The 19967-nt window shown below is 37.7% G+C and overlaps 1 protein-coding gene across 1 annotated transcript in view; it reads right to left on the bottom strand.

The window, feature by feature from the left end:
* The window catches only part of DTHD1 (death domain containing 1), a 65148-nt gene that overhangs the window by 23252 nt on the left and 21929 nt on the right, over nt 1–19967 (bottom strand). The window contains exons 6-8 of the mRNA XM_003927502.4: nt 16983–17147; nt 14835–15124; nt 6848–7092 (exon numbers count right to left, since the gene is read on the bottom strand). Coding sequence (XP_003927551.3) covers nt 6848–7092; nt 14835–15124; nt 16983–17147 — 700 coding nt within the window. The remainder of the gene's footprint in view (nt 1–6847; nt 7093–14834; nt 15125–16982; nt 17148–19967) is intronic.

The raw sequence follows: 19967 nt of genomic DNA, 5'->3' as shown, positions 1-19967 counted from the left end.
TCTTTCTTTCTTTCTTTCTTTTTTCTTTTTTTTTTTTTTTTTTTTGATAGGGAGTCTCGATCAGTCACCAGTCTGGAGTGCAGTGGCGCCATCTCGGCTCACTGCAACCTCTGCCTCCTGCCTCAGCCTCCAGAGTAGCTGGGACTACAGGCCTGTACCACCACTCCCAGCTAATTTTTGTGTTTTTAGTAAAGACAGAGTTTCACCATGTTGGCCAGGATGGTCTCAATCTCTTGACCTTCTGATCTGCTGGCCCCTGCCTCCCAAAGTGCTGAGATTACAGGCGTGAGCCACTGCCCCTGACCTAACATAATATTTTTACTTACTAAAACCCTAGTGGCTGTCTTCTATAATTGATAGGGGAAGGGACATGAAGCACCAAATGTGTTCCTGGAATTAACTCTAGTACAGAAAGCATGACACTAAGTTACAGAAAACTTAATCACAATGTGTCCACTATTCCCTCAAAAACCACAGCAATAACACAACACAACAAAACAAAATCCTGATTTTTCTTATAGGACTTTTTTCTAATGTGCTCTTTCAATCTGCTTTTTAAAATACCTAGCAATAACATAATAAGTTCCATTTTATCCTTGAACCCTAATATAATTTTGTAAAATTACTGCAACTGGGAAGTCTGAGTAGAATTAACATGCTGTGGAAGTAACTATTTTGAATGGTTCAGGATCGTCTCATTCATCTAGTCAAAATTGCTTTGGTAGTTCATATTAGAAAAAATGATATAGGAAAAAAATAATCTCTATCAGAGCAGTGAGATGGTAACGAAATCCAAATTGGTGAAAGTGGCGATTCCAACGACCTGATTCCTGCACTACCATCTGCCTGCTTCCTCCCTTTGACACACCAAGTCATTTAATGCAGTGAGAAAGAAAGTGTTGAAGCCTTATCATTATTTACTAGAAATCACATGTCAGGAGTTCAGTTAAAAAAAAAAAAAAAAAAAAAAAAGAATCAGGAAGTTCAGGCTAAGCAAAACTCGGGTCAACAGATGGCTTACGTAAATATGTGGGTTAGGTTTCACTGGGAAACTCCCGCCTCTATCTGGAGTCCTTCTTTTCTTCAAAGCAAAACCTCCAAGTCGACAGAAGGAGCCAAAGGCAGTCACAACCCAAGCTAGCACAAATAAGCAAATGGCCTATAGTCACCTATCTGCTGTGACTTCAGACGCACACACACACGCAATATTCTCTCCACTTCCTTCCACCTAAAAATCCTTTGAGAATTTTTTTGAAACTGGCCTTGTTTCTGCCAAAGTACAATTATGTACAGTGTGAACTGCATTTACTTAAACATTCTGTGAAAGGAGAAAGGCTGAGGCATAACTTGAGGGAGATTTAGTGGTGAATCAATATTCTTGTCAAGCACGTATTTTCACTGGGAAACTCCAGCCTCTATCTGGAGTCCTTCTTTTCTTCAAAGCAAAACTTCTAAGTCAGCAGAAGGAGCCAAAGGCAGTCACAACCCAAGCTAGCACAAATAAGCAAATGTCCTATAGACACCTATCTGGTGTGACTTCAGACGCACACACACACGCAATATTCTCTCCACTTCCTTCCACCTAAAACATTTCCCAGTGAAATGTTTGTGGGATCATTTTCTGAAGATTGCATGAAATATGAAATATCACCCGGACCCTTCCGATCTTATAAACCTCATAATCTTTCTGTAGCCCTCACATGTGCGCTGACCATCACAGCCTTCCTTCAAGTCCTTGACTTGAAGCATATCCCCATCTCAGAGTCTTCTGCATCTCCCACTTGGATCCTCTCCTGGCCATACAGAAAGGTTCTGGCCACTGGTTACTCCTCTGCTCAGTAGTTCCCTCCGCAGTGAGGTCTTCCCTGGCCATCCCACCTACCAGCTCACACCACCAATTCTGTCCATCCTCTAATGCTAATTTATTTTCTTCCTTGGTACTTTTCATGTCCCTTCTCACATTTTTGGTCCATAAAATGCAAGTTCTATTTATAAATACCCATTACTCATGTTTATTGAGCATCTAACATGCCTGACACCATTCTAGGTACTTGTGATTTGGCAGTGAACAAAAAAAATGTTCCCTGTCTTCACGGAGTTTACATTCTAGTTATGGAATAGAGGGTTTTGCAACAAGAAATCTACAAATGAAGAAGTACATGTAAAAATGGAGAAATGGTTTAGAGGAAAAAAAAATAGGGCAGATTAAAGAGGATTAGGAGTGTCAGGTTGTAGGGGTAAGAGTAGATTGCAACATTAAATAGAATCAGGGTAAACCACAGAGAGAGGGTGAAGTTTCAGTGAAGAAGTGAAAGGGGCAAGGGTAATAGACATGCAGGTATCTGACGGAAGAATACTCCAGGCAAGAGGAATCACTAACAAAGACCAAAAGTGGAAGCAGGTGTGGCATATTCCAAAAACTCAAGACCATTGTGGTTGACTAAGTGAGGAGGACAGTAAAGTAGAGAAGGCCCTGGAGTCAGTGAGGGCCAAGTTGACACAGAAGCTGGGAGCCACTGAAGGAGCAGAAGCATGAGACAATTTGACTGATACTTTAAGGCAGTAGTCCCCAACTATTTTGGCACCTGGAAACAATTTCATAGAAGAACATTTTTCTGTGTTGGAGGAATGGTTTGGGGATGATTCAAGCAAGTTACATTTATTGTGCAGTTTATTTATATAATTATTATATTATAATATATAATCAAGTAATTACATGCTGTAATGTGGAATTAATGGGAGCCCTGAGATTGCTTTCCTGCAACTAGATGGTCCCATCTGGAGGTGATGGGAGACAGTGAAGAACAGGCATTCGATTCTCATAAGAAGCATGCAACCTAGATCGCTTGCAGGTGCAGTTCACAATAGGGTTTGCTCTCCTACAAGAATCAAATGCCACTACTGATCTGATAGGGAGCAGAGCTCAGGCAGTTATGCAAGCAATGCTGAGTGGCTGTAAATACAGATGAAGCATTGCTCACTTGCCCACTATTCACTTCCTGCTGTGCAGCCTCGTTCCTAACAGGCCACAAACTGCTACCATTTCATGGCCCAGGGACTGGGGACTCCTGCTTTAAGAGAGAACTCTGCCTCTGGGTTGAAAACATGCTATAAAAAGGAAAGGGAATAATAAGACCCTACATACCGGAATACCACTATATACTGAGCCTTTGGGATACACTGTTTGATGAATTAATTAATATATGAATGAATGAACTATAGACTCTGAAGAATAAGAGAAGAGAGATCCTCCCAAGTATGAACTAAAAAGTAATATGTCTTCTCATCTTTATGAATCAGACACAGTATATTAACATGACACTTTTTAATTATGTGTGTGGTTCTGTGCCTATACACACAAATGTAAATATTTGCTGCTTGTTCTCTGTGTGTAAAGCACTTTTAATTTTCACAAATACCTTCACCTATTTTATGCTATATGTATAAATATCCATATAGTGTCATGTTCATTAATGCCAAGCTACTGCTATATTGGGCTACTTCCATTTCTGAAAAATAGCACATTCTAATACTGCTTAGTTGAGGTGAATTTTTTAAATTCTGAACGTTATGAAATAAGTCTCATCTTGCAAAATAAAGGTCATGGTTTCAATTCCCATTTTGTTATACTAGTTTGAAAAGCAAAAAGTTCCCACAGCCACAGATTCTGTTTCAACCTGACAAACTTATTTCTGAAGACTTTAGGCACAAGAAAGGGTTCAGAGAGTGAATCTGGAAAGCCCTGTACAAACCCGTCTGGGATAAGAAGAAAGCACAGATGGTATATTGGCAGTAGATTCGTCTATGAAAGGCAGCAGACGTTTAAATGTACTATTTTAAAATATGCCAATATCATTTCAGGATTATCGATTTCAAGGTTGAGTAAGTGTAAGGTGTGCAGAAATTATCTTGCTCATCTCATTAGTCACAAATATTTATCAAGCATGTACGGTCTGTCTGCCCTGGCCATACAGAGCTGAGCAGGACAGTGTCCGTGCCTGTGCAGTTCATTGCCTGCATTCTCAGTTTTGATAATGTCACCCCGGGGAGAGAAAATTCGTCCTTGGGTGAGACACAAAAAGACTTACTCCTTTAGATGTATAACACACAGATCAATATATAGTACATAAACAGACACACAGTATATCTATGATAATAAAATTTCACAGGGAGGGGTGATTAGAAAAAAATATTTTTAAAAATAGACTTCCCAAGAAGCCATTACAACAGCAAGGGAAGGAAACCAGCAAGTGATTGTCATGAAATATGGTAACTACAGTGAAAAGGAAAGTACAAAGTGCTTTAGCTGCATATAGCAGGGACACTTAACCCGGTACAAAGGAAAAGTGAGGGAAGGCTTCCTTGGAGAGCTTGCACTTAAGCACCGATATGAAAGGTTCAGGAACAATTGCTCAGGCTGGTAGGTAGGGAGTGGTGTGCCAGAATCAAAGCAGAGAAGAAGCTGATGCAAACGTACTGGACAATTGTAAACACAGGCTTTTATTGAGGAAAATCTATGGAAAACCCTAAATTATCTACCTTAGCTAATTGGCTAATTTGGCTTGACTAATTTGGCTAATTTTATAAAGTCAGGTCAACAGAGAAAACACTAATAAACGAAAGATGAATTCCTATCACAGTTTTGGACTTCACATCTGTCCTCTCTTACATAAGGATCTTTCTTTCCATGGTCTGTCATCATCCCAGTAAGGCACTTACTATCTCTTGCCAGAGAATTCCACCATCCCTGGCTTGTCTCCCTTTCAGCCTCTTATAGCAGCAGAGCAACATGGGGCTTTTTGGAAGTAACGTGTCAACTGAGCTTCCTGGAGAGCGGCCCTTACACCTCTCCACTCCATCCGCATCAATGCCTCAGCCTGCCAGTTAAGAGTTTGCAGGATCAGGCTCTAAACTACAAAACAGAGAGAATTTGAGTATTCCTTCAAGTCAATAGTTCTTAAACTTTTAAAGAAAGCTATAGACCCCCCCCCCCCTTATTCACCAAGTCACAGATAATGAGGGTGCTTTCTATGTGCCAGGCACTATTCTATCACAGAAGTAGGAACCTGGACAGAACAGACAGAATCCTTCATTCATGGAGTTTGCTTTTTAAAGAAGCAAAGGAAAATAGAAAATACATGAACAATTAAATGAATCTAAACATATCAGTGATGAGTGTTAGGAAGTACATAGAAAAAGGGTAACAAGTTAAAAAGTGACTTCAGACTAGGAGATAAGGGAATAAGAATAACAAGTGACATCTGAGCTGAGGCTTGAATGAGGAAGCAGCAGCTATGAGACTATATCAGGGAAAAGCGCCCCATGCATAGGTAACAGCCGTGTGGTGCAGAGTCTTGTGGTAGAAATGAAAATGCCCAGAAGTAAAACTGACAGCAGATGTATACCAGTTTGGCTATACTGTCATCTAAGTGTAATTTTTAGTATCAGTGGCTTAATAAATTCCTCTACTTACGCATGCCACCCAGGGACCATGGGATCTCCCCCAAAACCAGCAAATAAAGTCAGTGTCATCTAGAACGTGTTCCTCTCCACTGTGGGCTGCTTTCAATTTGACCGGTTGGTGTCAGGTCACATCATTTGTTAAATATTTCTAATATTATCTTTATACAAAAGCATAGTATAGCTGTCACACACTGTCAAAGGTGAACCTAGATGCCCTAAAATCCACCTCGTATCTTTGACTAACAATTCTAGCATCATGTGCTAACCAAGTGACGGCATAATAGCTGTTCAACACGCAGGAAGCAGGTTTCCTGGGTCTCAATTTTAGCTCTGCCATTCACTTAGCTATGAGAACCTGGGCAGGTGGCCTAAAATTTCTGTGCCTCAGTTTATCATAAAAATAAGAACAACTATGTATCGTAGGATTTTTTGAGGATTTAATGATACAATGCATGTAAAGTATTTGAAAGGCCTTTGGCACGTTAGTCATTATTACAATGGTTATTACACAAACTGTGAATTCCTGCTAAGCTATGCCGACCACCCCAGTCAAATGCATTCTATTTTCTCCCTCTAACTTGCCTTTTTTCTGCTTTTCCACCAACGGAATCCAGCAACTTACAAAGTGCAGATAAAATGCCACAAACATTTTGTAGAAAAGCCATTTCTCTTCTCTGAACAACTGTTACTATCATCTAGTATCAACTATTAGTACCACTGTTCATATAATCTAAATGTAACTCCAATCTGTTACTATCTTGCAACGTAATTTTGTGTATATGTTTTGTGTACTTATCCACTGGATTATAAATTCATTTAGAGAAGCACTATGTCATTGAAATTGTAATATACAGCAATAAAATATATTTATTTATGTTTGACATGTTCAAAGAAATACTACTACTTTCTGACATGAGTAAGAATTTCAGGCACGCATAACTGATGAGGCAAACATGCAGAATCTCTTAAGTTTCATTGTAAATATTCTGAGGTCACTTTTTTTCCTCACCATGACTTTGCCTTGAAACGATGTGCTCTGGAATGTATTCTTTTCATAAATAATTTCCCAGTGACTCAGATGCTGTTACAGAAAATGAATGACACTATTTTCATAGTTAGCAACAACATGCTGTGAGGACCAGAACAATCTGAAGTATTCTTGATAGACAGGCTGATATGAGAAAAGAAGAAATCCTAACATGTATTCTAATACTCTAGAATTGGGCCTAAAAATCTAAAATCAGACCTGCCTACTCCTTCTTTATTAACCCTACTCTTACCTTTTCTTTCAACTGTATGTTTCTCTATGCCTGCAAAACTGATTGTGTTACAGCATTATAAATAATTAACAAAATATAGTAATTAGAAAAGTAAAATAACTCACCTTTGGCAATCTCAATGGTAATTTGCAAATTGGCAACTGAGAATGGTTTTCATTAATTATGAGAGATTGATTCAAGTTGGGGACTATCTTTCCTTTAGGTACTTTATAAACGACAATGGTGCCTTTATAATGAGGGCAGCTGTAGTTTCCAAATTCATCCACTTCTTTGATTTGCAGTTCCAGCCTAGGTTTTCTTTGCAAGTGAAAAATAAGTGTGTAGTCTTTTCCATAATCCTTCCCATTGCCTAGATAGGAGTAAAATGCATTTGTTATCATTAAGATGTGTCATTTTGTCTTACTTAATTTTTAAACATCAAAATAATTATTTTATTTTAAAAATGCATTTGAAGTTTTTTTGTATCATTGTCTTGTCTTTTGTCATAATATAACCTGACAAAGGAGCAATAGGCAGAGATCATGTAGATTACTCAAAAGATTTCTCAAAGGTTGTTGGTCCAGGTGCTCTCTGGCTGCTTCTAAATCAAGTATCTTTAGCTTTTCTTTCTCTATTCCATTTTTTGTATGACCAGAAACTACTAGAAATATTCAGCTTTTGCAACATTTCATCATTTGAAAATTATCTTTCTCCTTTCCCCTAACTATTCATATTGTGACCTCACAATAGACATTCTAGAGTTGTACTCTCCTAAAACATGTGGCTACTTAGGTTTAAATGAAAATTAATAAACAGTAAATAAAATTAAATCTAACTCCTCAGTCAGTCTAAACACATTTAAAAGTCTCAATTTCTGAGTAGGTATAATGGGTACCATAATGAACAATACAGATATAAAACAATTCCACAATTGTGGAAATGGACAATGTTGTTCTAGAACGTTCAGGTGTAATAGTTACTAATTTTGTTCATGAATTGTTATTGAATAGTTATCCAAATTTCTATCAAAACCTGACAAGTTCTTCTAAAATGATAATATATAAAAGTTTTATCAACTAGTTACTAAAAATTCTAGAGCTTTTGTGAACATAACCTTTCACTCATTGGGGTTTTACCATGACAATTAGGATATTTTACCTTGTTATTTCAACAGTAGAATAAACACTACCATGTTTCCTAAGGAAATAAATGTCTGTATAAGCATTTGTAAAATTTGTAGAAACCTATAATGTAGCACTTGATATGTCTTGGAGGTATAGATCTAAGTTCAAGTCCAGTCTCTATCATTTGTGTAGTCTGTAATATTTGTCTGTTAATATTTGTCTATAATTTCATATCTCTGAGCTTCTTGGAGCCTTAGCTTCTTTATCCTTAAAAAGGCAGAAATAAAACTTACCTCTTAGGATTGTTTTGGAAATGGGAAAATATGGATAAAATGGTTGTCATAGGACCTGGCACACAGTAAGTGCTCAATAAATGACAGCAATAATAGCAAATGATAAGAGGTAGGATTCTTCTACTGTTTTGAATTAGCATGCAAAAAAAAAAAAAACCCCTCAAACTTTTTAAAGAAATGTCAAGATAAAGCTTTTTTTTTTTTTTTTTTTTTTTTTTTTTGAGACTGAATCTCATTCTGTCACCTGGGTTGGAGTGAGTACAAGTGGCATGAACTCAAGTCAGTAAAACCTCCACCTCCCAAGCTTAAGCCATCCTCCCACCTCCGCCTTCCAAGCAGCTGGGACTACACATGTGTGACACCATGCCTAGCTAATTTTGTTTTTTTGTTTTTTTGTTTTTTTTTAATAGAGATGGGGTTTCATCATGTTGCCCAGGCTGGTCTCAAACTCCAGAGGACAAGCAATCCTGTCTCCTTGGCCTCCTGAAGTGCTGGGATTACAGGCATGAGCCAATGTGCATGGCCAAGATGAAGCTTTTATGTCGACATGGAAACTTCCTTCTCCTACTGTAGGACAGCATACAGTTGACTGCCCAGAGTTCTCCCTCATGGAAAACTTTTCATTTTGCCTGGTGAACAAAGGCTTCATTGAGAGATATAGATGACACCACCACCCTTCTGCCTGTCTTGACTGCTTGAGGTAACTTCGGTGATTTTTCTAAAGCTCAGTTAAATCTAGAAATAGAATAGCTCCAGATTACAGAAGGTGTAGGAGTAGATCCCTTTGCAAAGTTTTTATTTGAGAGGCAACCTGGCTACTTGAAAAACAGTAATAACAACAACAAAAAGAACAGATCCCTAGGAGAGGAATTTGCCAGAGTTTCCCTTCTTAAGAGAATCTCACTTTAGTTTAAAAAAAAAAAAAAGTAGATTATTTGGGGTCATTTAAATGTTCTCTAAATAGTAAATTAGGTAAATTGGAGTTTCCAGCTCACTGGAGTAGCACCCAGCTGACTTCTGTTTGCATACTACTAGAGAGCTATCAAGAAAAATTTTACTACTTCAGTTCCTGTGGAATACCAATTAGTAAATTTCTCCTTCTATCCCTTGAAGGATCTTATACTTCCTGCCACGTGGACAATTATTCATAAAAAGTGATTTATACACAGGATATAAGGATTGAGGGTGACATATGGCCACAGTGGTTCAATTCAGACGTAAAATGTATAGCAATTTTTAAAAATAAAGATCTCTAGGGCAACTCTCCAAAGATCACATATGAACTAGGGATGAAGTTATTGACAATTTACTAGTAATAAATAGCATAATCTTCATGTTATAAACAAAAAACATTATATAATTTTTTAAAGTTGGAGCTTCATTGTTGTTAAGGCATAATAATATATTTTAAAATATATTATTATGGACAAAAAATAAATCCATAAAAAAGAAGCAACCTGAAGAAATCTCACTACTCTATGTTTTTTTTCTCCCTCACTGGCATATTTAAAGGAGAAATAAAAAGCAAAACTCCTTCATTCCATACCCAAAGTATAAAATCAACCATTAGTTGACTTTTTGAAAACATATTACATATATAGGCCCCTAGAATTGTCTTGAGATAGTAGCTACCTAGTAAATACTTGTCATATAAAAAAATTTCAGAATTTACTTATATGGATTATTAGATGTCCCTTTCAGCAATATATTTCTTCTCAGTAATGGACATTTAATATTTTACATTGATTACATAGAAAAACAAATGTAAGAATAAATATTTTTGCTTAGAAAAATCAGATAGGCCAGGCGTAGTGGCTCACACCTGTAATACCAGCACGTTGGGAGGCCAAGGCAGGTGGATCACTTGAGATCAGTAGTTCAAGACCAGCTGGCCAACATGGTGAAATCCCATCTCTACTAAAAAAAAAAAAATACAAAAATTAGCCAGGCATGGTGGTGGGCACCTGTAATCTCAGCTACTCAGGAACCTGAGGAAGGAGACTCACTTGAACTTGGGAGGTGGAGGTTGTAGTAAGCTGAGAATGTGCCACTGCACTCCAGCCTGGATGACAGAATAAGACTCTGTCTCAAAAAAAAAAAAAAAAGAAAGAAAGAAAAAAGAAAAGTCAGATAAAAAAATTGAAAGAGCTACAGTCCAGGAAACCAGAAAAACCCTATGAGAACCACTGACTCAGTGTATTTCTATATTCTAACCCACTCCCCACCAGCTCTACCTCTAAGCCATGCCATTTTTTGCCTGCTTTACTGCAATTAAACAATAATGGGTCTCCCTGCTTTTCCTCTTGCTCTAAAGTCTATTCTCAACACAGTTATAATCTAACTCAGATCACTTCTCTGTTGAGAACCCTTCATGTTTCCCCAAGTCACTCAGCATAAAAGGCAGTGTTTCCAGTGCCTGCAAGGCACGACCACTTCTCACCTCCTCTCCCACAACCTTTCCTCTCTCCCTCTGATCCAGCCATCTCAGGCTCCTGCTGTTCCTCACACACACAAGGTAAGATTTTATCTGAGTTCATTGGCACTGGCAATCCCTCTGCCTGGGACAAACTCCCCTCAGATAGGATTATGGCTTACTTCCTCACCTGCTTAGAGACTTCTAAGTGTCAGCTTTCCAGAAAGATTTTCCCTGAAATAAAACCACAAGCCTGCTATACCCCAAAGATCCCCCTATATTTTCCCTGCTTTATTTTTCTATAATTCACTTTTCAGCCCAAATGAAGCTATGCATTTTATTTACTTATTTGCTTATTCTCTGTCTTTCTTCATTAGACTTTAATATACATAAGGTCAACAAATTTTTGTTGAGCAAATTAAAGAATGGTTATTACATAGGTGTAGAGATACATCCTATAGAATATCTAGAAAAATCACTTCCCTAGGCCAAAGGGTATTCAGGGCAACTTTAAAAAACAGACCTCACAGGGCATTACTAGGTGTTATGGACGATGCTAAGGTGTCATTATATAAAATCATATTAAAACATTTTCTGGAAATTGTGTGCAGTGGGGGCTTGGATATCATGTAAAAATCTAAGTGCTAAACTGACAACAATACTCTAACCTAGAGAATAAAAGCTTGCTGTAGCTTGTTTCCAGAAGATTGCCAAAACCATTATAAAAACCAAAGGACACACCTATCCAGCTTTCTTCCTGTTAGAAATAGAAATACAGTACATGTCCCGTGACCTTCACTGAAAAGGTGAATATATAGTCATATATATATATGACTATATATTCTGTATAACTATATATATTATATATGTATATAATATATATTATATATATTATGTATGTATATTATATTATATATATAAATATTATATATATTATATATCTATATATATATATATATATATATATATATAGTATGTAAGTGAATAGAGAAATTTTGGCATTTTTCAAAGGGCTGAGTTTCTTCTAACTGAATGCTGCCTGCCAACAGGACAGTGCGTCCATGGATGGGACTGTGGTAGGAGAAACTGGCATTGGTCAAACAATTAGATGAATGAATAGAAAACTGCACGTGACAAAGTCCCCAAATAGAAAAAGGAAGATCTGCAAAAGTATAATAGAGCTATTAAAAAATAAAATCAGATCTCATAATCAGGAAGGATAGCTTCTTGGAACGTGATCACAGGTGAGATCTGAAGATACAGCAGGAGAGAAGTGGGCATGAGGGTGGGGGTCAGAAGGGCAAGGAGAACTCTCTAGTCAGAGAGTCTCTAGCTTTATCTTTTTGGTATTCACAGAGACAACCCTAGGCTCTGATGAAAGGATGGATCAATTCTTTTATCAGGATGAGATACCAATTTTTTACTGAGGATCTTGTTCCTTGTAGACAGAGAAAAACCCAGTCAGGCTCCAGATCTCAGCCTGTCTCCTTAGGAAAAGCAAAGCAGAAAGATCTGGGCATCCTGCCTGACTCATTTTCCTTAAATGAAGATGAACACTTCCCCATCCCTTACAGGGAGGAATCGCACAGGGGCCGGCTGCCTTGGCTGCTCTTGGTTTAGCATGTGCTCCCCAGTCTCCGCTGCAGGCAATGGGATATTCAGTACCATTGCTTGTGAGTAGAACAGTAATGCACTCCTGTTTAGGGTTGTTGGTAAATACAGCTGCTGTCCACAGTATTACAGGAAAATCAGTTGCATCATTGGTTTGGGTGGGACACTTCTGGTTGTTGACTATGCCTCATTAGAGAGATTTCTCCAGGGTGGACAGTGTGGTTTCTACTCCGGAAGCCAAGTAGGAAGGGGCCTCTTTCATCCTTCCTTCCTCTCCCTCCTCTCTCTTCCCTGCCCGCTTCTCTGCCATCCTTGTCATTTTCTCACTAAGCTGGCTCTGATACAGAGATCCTGTATGTGAGGCACTTAAAATCGGGATACTTTAGGTCTCACTTATTCCTGAGATTTCAAAAAAGTGAGGAGGGCAGCATCAGCTTCACACCTTGTCCCTTTTTTGAAGCAAAAAAAGAACCAATGAGGCTTGGAGCTATTTCCTGATTCAGAGAGAAAATCGACATAAGAAAATTAAATGGAATCCATATTAATTTATAAATAAACAGAGCACATCCCCTCAAGTCAAGTGTGAAGAAAACCTCCTGGGCCAGAAATCTTCAAAAAAACTGTCCTTAATTTTCCTTCTCACCTCACTTTCACAAACACACCTGTTAGATTCTATTCCACCACAGGGCAAGAAGTTAGAAAGAGTAAGGTGTTGACTTAGTGAAAAAAAAAATTGCTGTGATGACAACCCTTTCAAAGAACTTTTGCTCTCTATTCCCACACAGCGGTTTTCTCTTCATGTTCTTTTTCTTCCTCTTCTCTTCACTTCGTTCCTTTGATCTCTTTAGTCTCATCGATTCCTTCACTTCTCTAATGTCTCCTGCCACCTCTTGTATTCATCATCCTGCTTGCTTTCTTCATCACTGCCATATATGCATTCATTCACTATACATTTATCAAATGCATTTGCATGTTCATTGCAGCAATATTTACAATAGTACAGTCATGGAATCAACCTAGGTGCCCATCAAGGGTAGACTGGGGATAAAGAAAATGTGGTACATATATACCATGGAATACCATGCAACCCAAAAAAAGAGCAGAATCATGTCCTTTGCAACAACATTGTGCAAGCGGAAGCCATTATTCTAAGCAAATTAATGGAGAAACAGAAAACCTCATACTGCACATTCTTATAAGTGGGAGCTAAAGATTAGATGCACATAGACATAAAGATGGCAGCAAGAGACACTAGAGACTGCAAGGGCTGAAAAACTCATTGTTGAACTCATCCTCTAGACATAAGTCTGTCAAACATTGTAAAAAAGAAAATGAAGATGATAGTTTATTTATCAGTCAATGATATTGCTTCAGTGTATTTGATTAAAGTGTACATTAACTGCCAATACATTACTCGTATCAATGTTTATGTGGGTTGATATAAAAAATGAAACATTTTGTAAAGAAAAAAAAAAAGCTTTGGATATACCAGGTTCTATGTTAGGCTTGGAGGATATATTAACAAGAAAGACATGGTCCTTGCCCTCATGGAGTTTTCATTCCAGTGATGGGTAAAGGACACAGCATAACTGTATGAACAAAAAACAAAGTAATTAAATACTTCCTAATTGTGATAAGATTTAGAGTGAAAACAAAAATAGCAGTAGATAAATATGGGAAAAGAAGTAAGCAAAGTATGCCATTTAGATATTTAGATCAATTTTTTTTTTTTTTTTTGAGATGGAGTCTCGCCCTGTCACCCAGGCTGGAATGCAGTGGTGCAATCTCAGCTCACTGCAACCTCTGCCTCTTGAGCTCAAGTGATTCTCCTGCCTCAGCCTCCCAGTAGCTGGGATTACAGGCACCCACCACCACACCCAGCTAATTTTTTAAAAAAAAATTTAGTAGAGACAGGGTTTCACCATGTTGGTGGCTGGTCTCGAACTCCTGACCTTGACCTCCCAAAGTGCTAGGATTACAGGTGTGAGCACTGCGCCTGGCCTTGACAAATTATTCTTAATTTATTTTATTTTATTTGCCATAGACTCCTTTCAAATTTGGTGAAAACTGTCCATTGATTCTCAGAATAGTCTTTTAAAAATATAAAATAAAATACATGGGATTACAAATATGGCAATTACACTGAAATGCAGATCTACTCACCCATCCTTTGGGAGTCCACTGACCCCAGGTTAGATTCTTTGTAGAACACCTTAAAGAGTTTGGATGTATTATTTTAGAAAGAATAGGAGGTAAAAATAAGACTGTAATCACTGGTAATATATAGTATGATTTATGTTTTTAAATGATCATTCTTATTAACACATGGTAATTAATTTCATGTGGCCAATAATGGCAGCACTTAGAAGACAATTTTATTGTTGTAAGAAAGAGATGTTTTTAGCTTGGACTCATATAGTAACTATGGAGAAGGCTATTTCTAAAAAGTGTCACTTAGAATCTTCCCATAAAGGAACATGCATTCCCTAAGTAGAGAATAAAGAAATGGGAATGGAAGAAGTATAATAAATAAGTCTATTTTTTTTCCTACTTCAGGAAGTCCCTTGTCAATCCTCTGAAGGTTCCTTAGTAACACAAGTTTAGCAAACTCTTCTGAAGAACTTGTGGTTTATAGCCCATAAAATATATTTAAAAATGTCTTTATACTTACTTGAAGCAAATATGTTTCCAGTAAATCTTAAAAGAAGTTGTTCTCCCTCTCGAACTTGGAAATGGTGAGATGGCTCTGGAGGTCCCCCAAACCCTTCCAAGCGCAGATTCTTAAGCACCTGGCTTAAATCTTTAGAAGGTACCACTAAAACAGCTATTCTATGTGGATTGTCCTTCTGGTGAGACAGTACTATGCAGGCAGTGGTGCTTAGCATGGCTTCCTCTAAAGATTTCACAAAAGTAACCAAATGACTATTGTCCATGGTGGAAGAGAGGTGAAGTACAATAAACCTGCATGGAAGAAAGAGGTGAGACCCAAGGGAAAAATGCAATTTCAAGAACATCACTGATATACAATAACAACCAAGAAAAGAGTCATTTTCAAATAAATGTCTTTTAAAATCAAGTATTCTCAAAGCCAACAGGTTAGATTCATTAATGATTGTAAAGAAACTCTTAGCCATCAAAAAACCAGCTCTGGCTGGGCACAATGGCTCATGCTATCCTAGCACTGTAGGAGGCTGTGGAAGGTGGATCGCTGGAGCCTAAAATTTCAGCACCAGCCTGGGCAACATGGCAAAACTCAATCTCTATTAAAACAAGAAATAAACAAAAAAGAAAACAGCTCAAATCAAACTAAATTCTAAAACGTATTCTTAAACAAAGAAATCATATAGTCTCAGCTCAGCTCTAAACATGGCAGCATATTTTAAGTTATATTTTAATTAGAATTACAAAAGAGCATCTTTAAAATATAGAAGAGAAAGATGAGTACAGTAATTCACTGACTCTCCATAGGATGCAGAAGATATACCATAATTAAATGGGGATTGAAATATGCATCTGTGTCTGTACGTGGTAAGGATCAGAATCGTTAGGATGGACCTTGGTAGGGGTTGCATTATTTTTCATCCTCCCCACTCACAGATACATTCATATGTTGAAGTACTATCCCCTAGTACCTCAAAATTTGACCTTATTTGGAGATAGGGACTTTACAGAGGTAATCAGGTTAAGGTGAGGTCATTAGGGTCATCCCTAATCCAGTATGACTACTGTCATAAAAGAGGGAAATTTCAACACATAGGAATGCGAAGGGAGAAAACACCTTGAGACCAGGAAAACGGTGATCTACAAGAAGAAAGGCCTGGGCAGATCCTTACCTCACAACTCTCAGAAAGAACAAACCCTGCTAGTACCCTGATTTTGTCCTTCTGGCATCCAGAACTGTGAAACAATAAGTTTCTGTTGTTTGAGCCACCCAGTGTGTGGTACTTTGTTACGGCAGCCTAAACAAACTAATAAGAACACTTTCCCTGGACTCGGCTGCCCATTCTCAAATTCTTCTCCAATGATTTGGCCTAGAAGTGACCTTCACCCAGAGCAGTCCCATACCCATAGACAAGCACTGAACGATGTGGGGATATAAAGCCAGCTGCCTTGGTACTGGCACTGCAGAGCTCCCCGGAGGTGTCAGGCTACAGACATACTTCACCTGAAACCACTGTTTTTTCCGTCTTCCACCTTTGCCCTGCGGGATTCACTCAAGAGCTCTCTCTCTCAATAAATCGCTTGCCTTTCATATCAGGCTCTATTCCTAGGAAACTGGATTCAAGACAATCATAAATGTAAAACCTCCCATTATGAAATAAAGGCTATTTTGAGATATATCATCACCTCTCTTTATGAGTGGCTACTCTTCTTGAACCTTAAATCTGTCCAAAACTCTTCTCATAATGGGCTGTCTAGAGAACATGGAAATGAGAAAGCAAAATGAGGGCACTGAAGTAGCAAATTCCGTTGATCTATACATAGTTATGAGATATGCGTAATACGAACAGTTAATTACTATCTCCATGGAATTTCAAAATGAACATTTTAAAACTATTTTGGAGTTAGCAGAAACCTGTTAAAATAAACTTTAGTTATGAGCGTTTTCCAAAATCACTTGTTTAACTATCACGAATGAAATTACAGATAGCATAGCCATGTCAATTCTGTTTTACATTTTATGAACCCTCTAAAGAACAATTAATATTTCTATTTGAAGAATAAAAATGTAATCTTACTATTCCATTTCTATGAACACCAGTTATGACCATAAGGTCACAACTGTATCATCACCTTTGATGGTTTTCAATTCTGTTACCTCTCTAAATGTTCATACAATTCAACTGATACCAAGCCGCTCTGTATGGTTTTCACAACGACATTCTCAAGCCCAAACCAACCACTGTCTTGGCTTCTGAATCCCAGTAATTTCAAATATTCAGAGGTATTTTTTCCAGATTTTCTTATGGAGGCACCTTTTGTCCTATAAAATGGTAACAAAAGTGATATTGGTACAATTTACATATAATTTACATGGTGTGAATCTTATTTAATGCATTCATTCTTTCATTGTGAATAATATAACAATTATGTGCCAGTAATTATGCTTTGCATCAGGAATACAGAGATCAAACCATATAACCCTTGTCCTACAGAAGCACACAGTAACACAGTATTATCTGATTACAGCACAAGGAAATCTGTGTGATAATTAAAGAAATGTATAGGGTGGTTTAGAAGCAGAAGGAAGAGGCTCAGGAAGCTTGCCAAGTGAAAATGCTAATATTTGAGATGAGCTTTGGAGAACGATAAGCTTTTTGCAACCAGCAAAATAGGTTTAAGAGAGTATCCAAAAACATTAATAAACTCACTGATGTAAACCCGGATGCTCAAGGATAGCAAAGAGTGGTTGTATAGCAAAAAAAGATTAGAGCAGAAATCCAGGAGCAAAGCTGCTCAGTTTCAAGCCCTGGTTGGCTCTGCCTCTTATGAACTGTATGATCATGGGCAAGTTATTTGATTCTGTATCTGTTGTCTTACCTATCATATGAAAATAATAATAGTACTGATATGGTTTGGCTGTATCGCCATCCAAATCTCGTTTTGAATTGTAGCTTCCATAATTCCCATGTGGGAGGGACCTGGTAGGAGATAACTTAATCAAGGAGGCAGTTTCCCCTAGTACTGTTCTCATGGTATTGAATATGTCTCGTAAGATCTGATGGTTTTAAAAGGGGTCTCCCATTTCTCTTGGCTCTCATTCTCTCTTGCCTGTTGCCATGTAAGACGTGGCTTTCACCTTCTACCATGATTTTGAGGCCATCCCAGCCAAGTGGAACTGTGAGTCCATTAAACCTCTTTTTCTTTACAAAAAAGAGGTCTTGGGTATGCCTTTATCAGTAGCATGAAAATGGACTAATACAAGTACCAACATCATAGGATTAAATGAGTTAATATTTGTAAAGCACTTGCAGTGAGCACAAGTAGTACTCATATTCTAACCCTACTTCCAACTGCAGGCAAAGCCGATTTGCTTACTTGAACAAATTTCCTTCTTGTGTAGCCTGCCCTACCCAAAGGTCCTGAAAAAATTCGCTGTATGTGCCGTGTGATATTTTTTCCCAATCGTAGCTTATGTGACTAACAGTATACCAATTTCCAACAGCCAGTTAGTTTGATTATCTTTGGAATTTGACTAAATGGCCCAGGGACTGGAACTTGTCATAATCCCATTTCTGTAGTACCTTGGTCAATGAAAATTAAGAAGAAAGATTATTCAGGAAGGAAAAATAGATGTTAACAGAGAAAAGGAGAAAAGTCAAGAGGAGAGAGTCCACATAGTCCTAGAGATGGAGAAAGCAGAGGTTAACTATTGTAGCCTCACAATAAACTTTTCTTGAATTTGTTTAAGTGAAAATTTGTTCCTTACAAATAAAGGAAGAAAAGTCCCTAATAACTGAACATCTTGGAGGAAAACATACCTAGTCTAATTATGCTACCTGAAAACTTCTTACTCTGCATTGGTTACTTCAGGGGATCAGCTAGATTAAACTTAGGAGCTTAGGGGACAAAACAACATTTAGTTTTAGGCTGTTGGGTTATAAATACAGATACAGTAAATTCTGTAACACTGGGAAGTTAATAATTTATTCACACAGGAAGTTACACTCTTACTGAATCCAGAATGTTGATCATTTACTAGAAATGACTTAAATGTATTTTTTTTTTCTGATAGCAAACATGCACTTTTTTTCTGTCAGAAACCTAAACTTTCTGTGGAGACTCACAGGTTCCCAAGCGTGGTGGAGCTGTCCCTACCCCCAGGACCAGTGGTCACATAACCTAAGCCAAAGAATGCATTTGTTATTTATTAATGCTGTTCACCAGAATATCCAGTTTTGCCCTGATATGAATACATGATAGGATTACACTTTCTGGCCCCTGTGGTTGAGTCGGGCCAAGTGATTAGTGCCAGTAAATGGATGTGAATGAAAAAAAAAAAAAAATGTGTCACTTTGAGGCCAAGCATTTAATTGCTAATATGGGTCTATCCAAAGGTCTTTCTTCTGGCACTGTGATAGCAACCAAGTAGTGGCTGCCCTATCAGTCCTAGAATAAGAATGACCAAGAAGCAGCCTACCTTTGAGGGTCACGACAGATGCAAAGATTGTTGTTTAAGCCCTTTGGATTTGAGAGTTTTGCTATCATGTCAAAACCTAGGCGAATCTGCACTATATCTATCTTCTGATTTCAGTGATCCACTCAGTGATGGGTTTGTGACAGATTTGGAGTGCGAATCAGGCCCTGGGCTTTTATGCATATTCATAGGGAAAAAGCTTCCTCTTTCCCACTGAACTTGGAGTTATAAAGATGTAGCTATGTTGCCAGAATGAGGAGCAAGGATGTCAGAGAATGAAATTGGCACAGAGGAAAGTAGATAGATATGAAGAAGAGAGACTAGGTTCTTCCTGGTTTAAGAAAAAAACATACAGATAGATACATCCTCAGATTTTTAATTTACATATATCAAAAATTATTTTTTGCTTAAACACTTTGGATTTGCTTTTCTGTCACTTAGATCAAAAGAGTCCTTAATGTTATAAAGATTAAACTTAAACTTTAATAGGCATAGTCCACATTCAAGTTAAATAATCTGATGATATATTTGTGTCTGACAGCTGTTAACAGCTCTACAGCTAAACTATTTCCATAATATATGCTATTAGCAAAGTTTGACAACTAGTATTGTTTGACAGTGAATAGTACTTGATCAGATTCCATAAAAGACAACATGCTGACATAG

The sequence above is a fragment of the Saimiri boliviensis genome, chromosome 3, assembly GCF_048565385.1.
Source record: "Saimiri boliviensis isolate mSaiBol1 chromosome 3, mSaiBol1.pri, whole genome shotgun sequence".
NCBI classification, from domain to species: Eukaryota; Metazoa; Chordata; class Mammalia; order Primates; family Cebidae; genus Saimiri; species Saimiri boliviensis.
The sequence above is the reverse complement of the archived record's forward strand: the minus strand, read 5'-3'. Positions and strand labels throughout refer to the sequence as shown.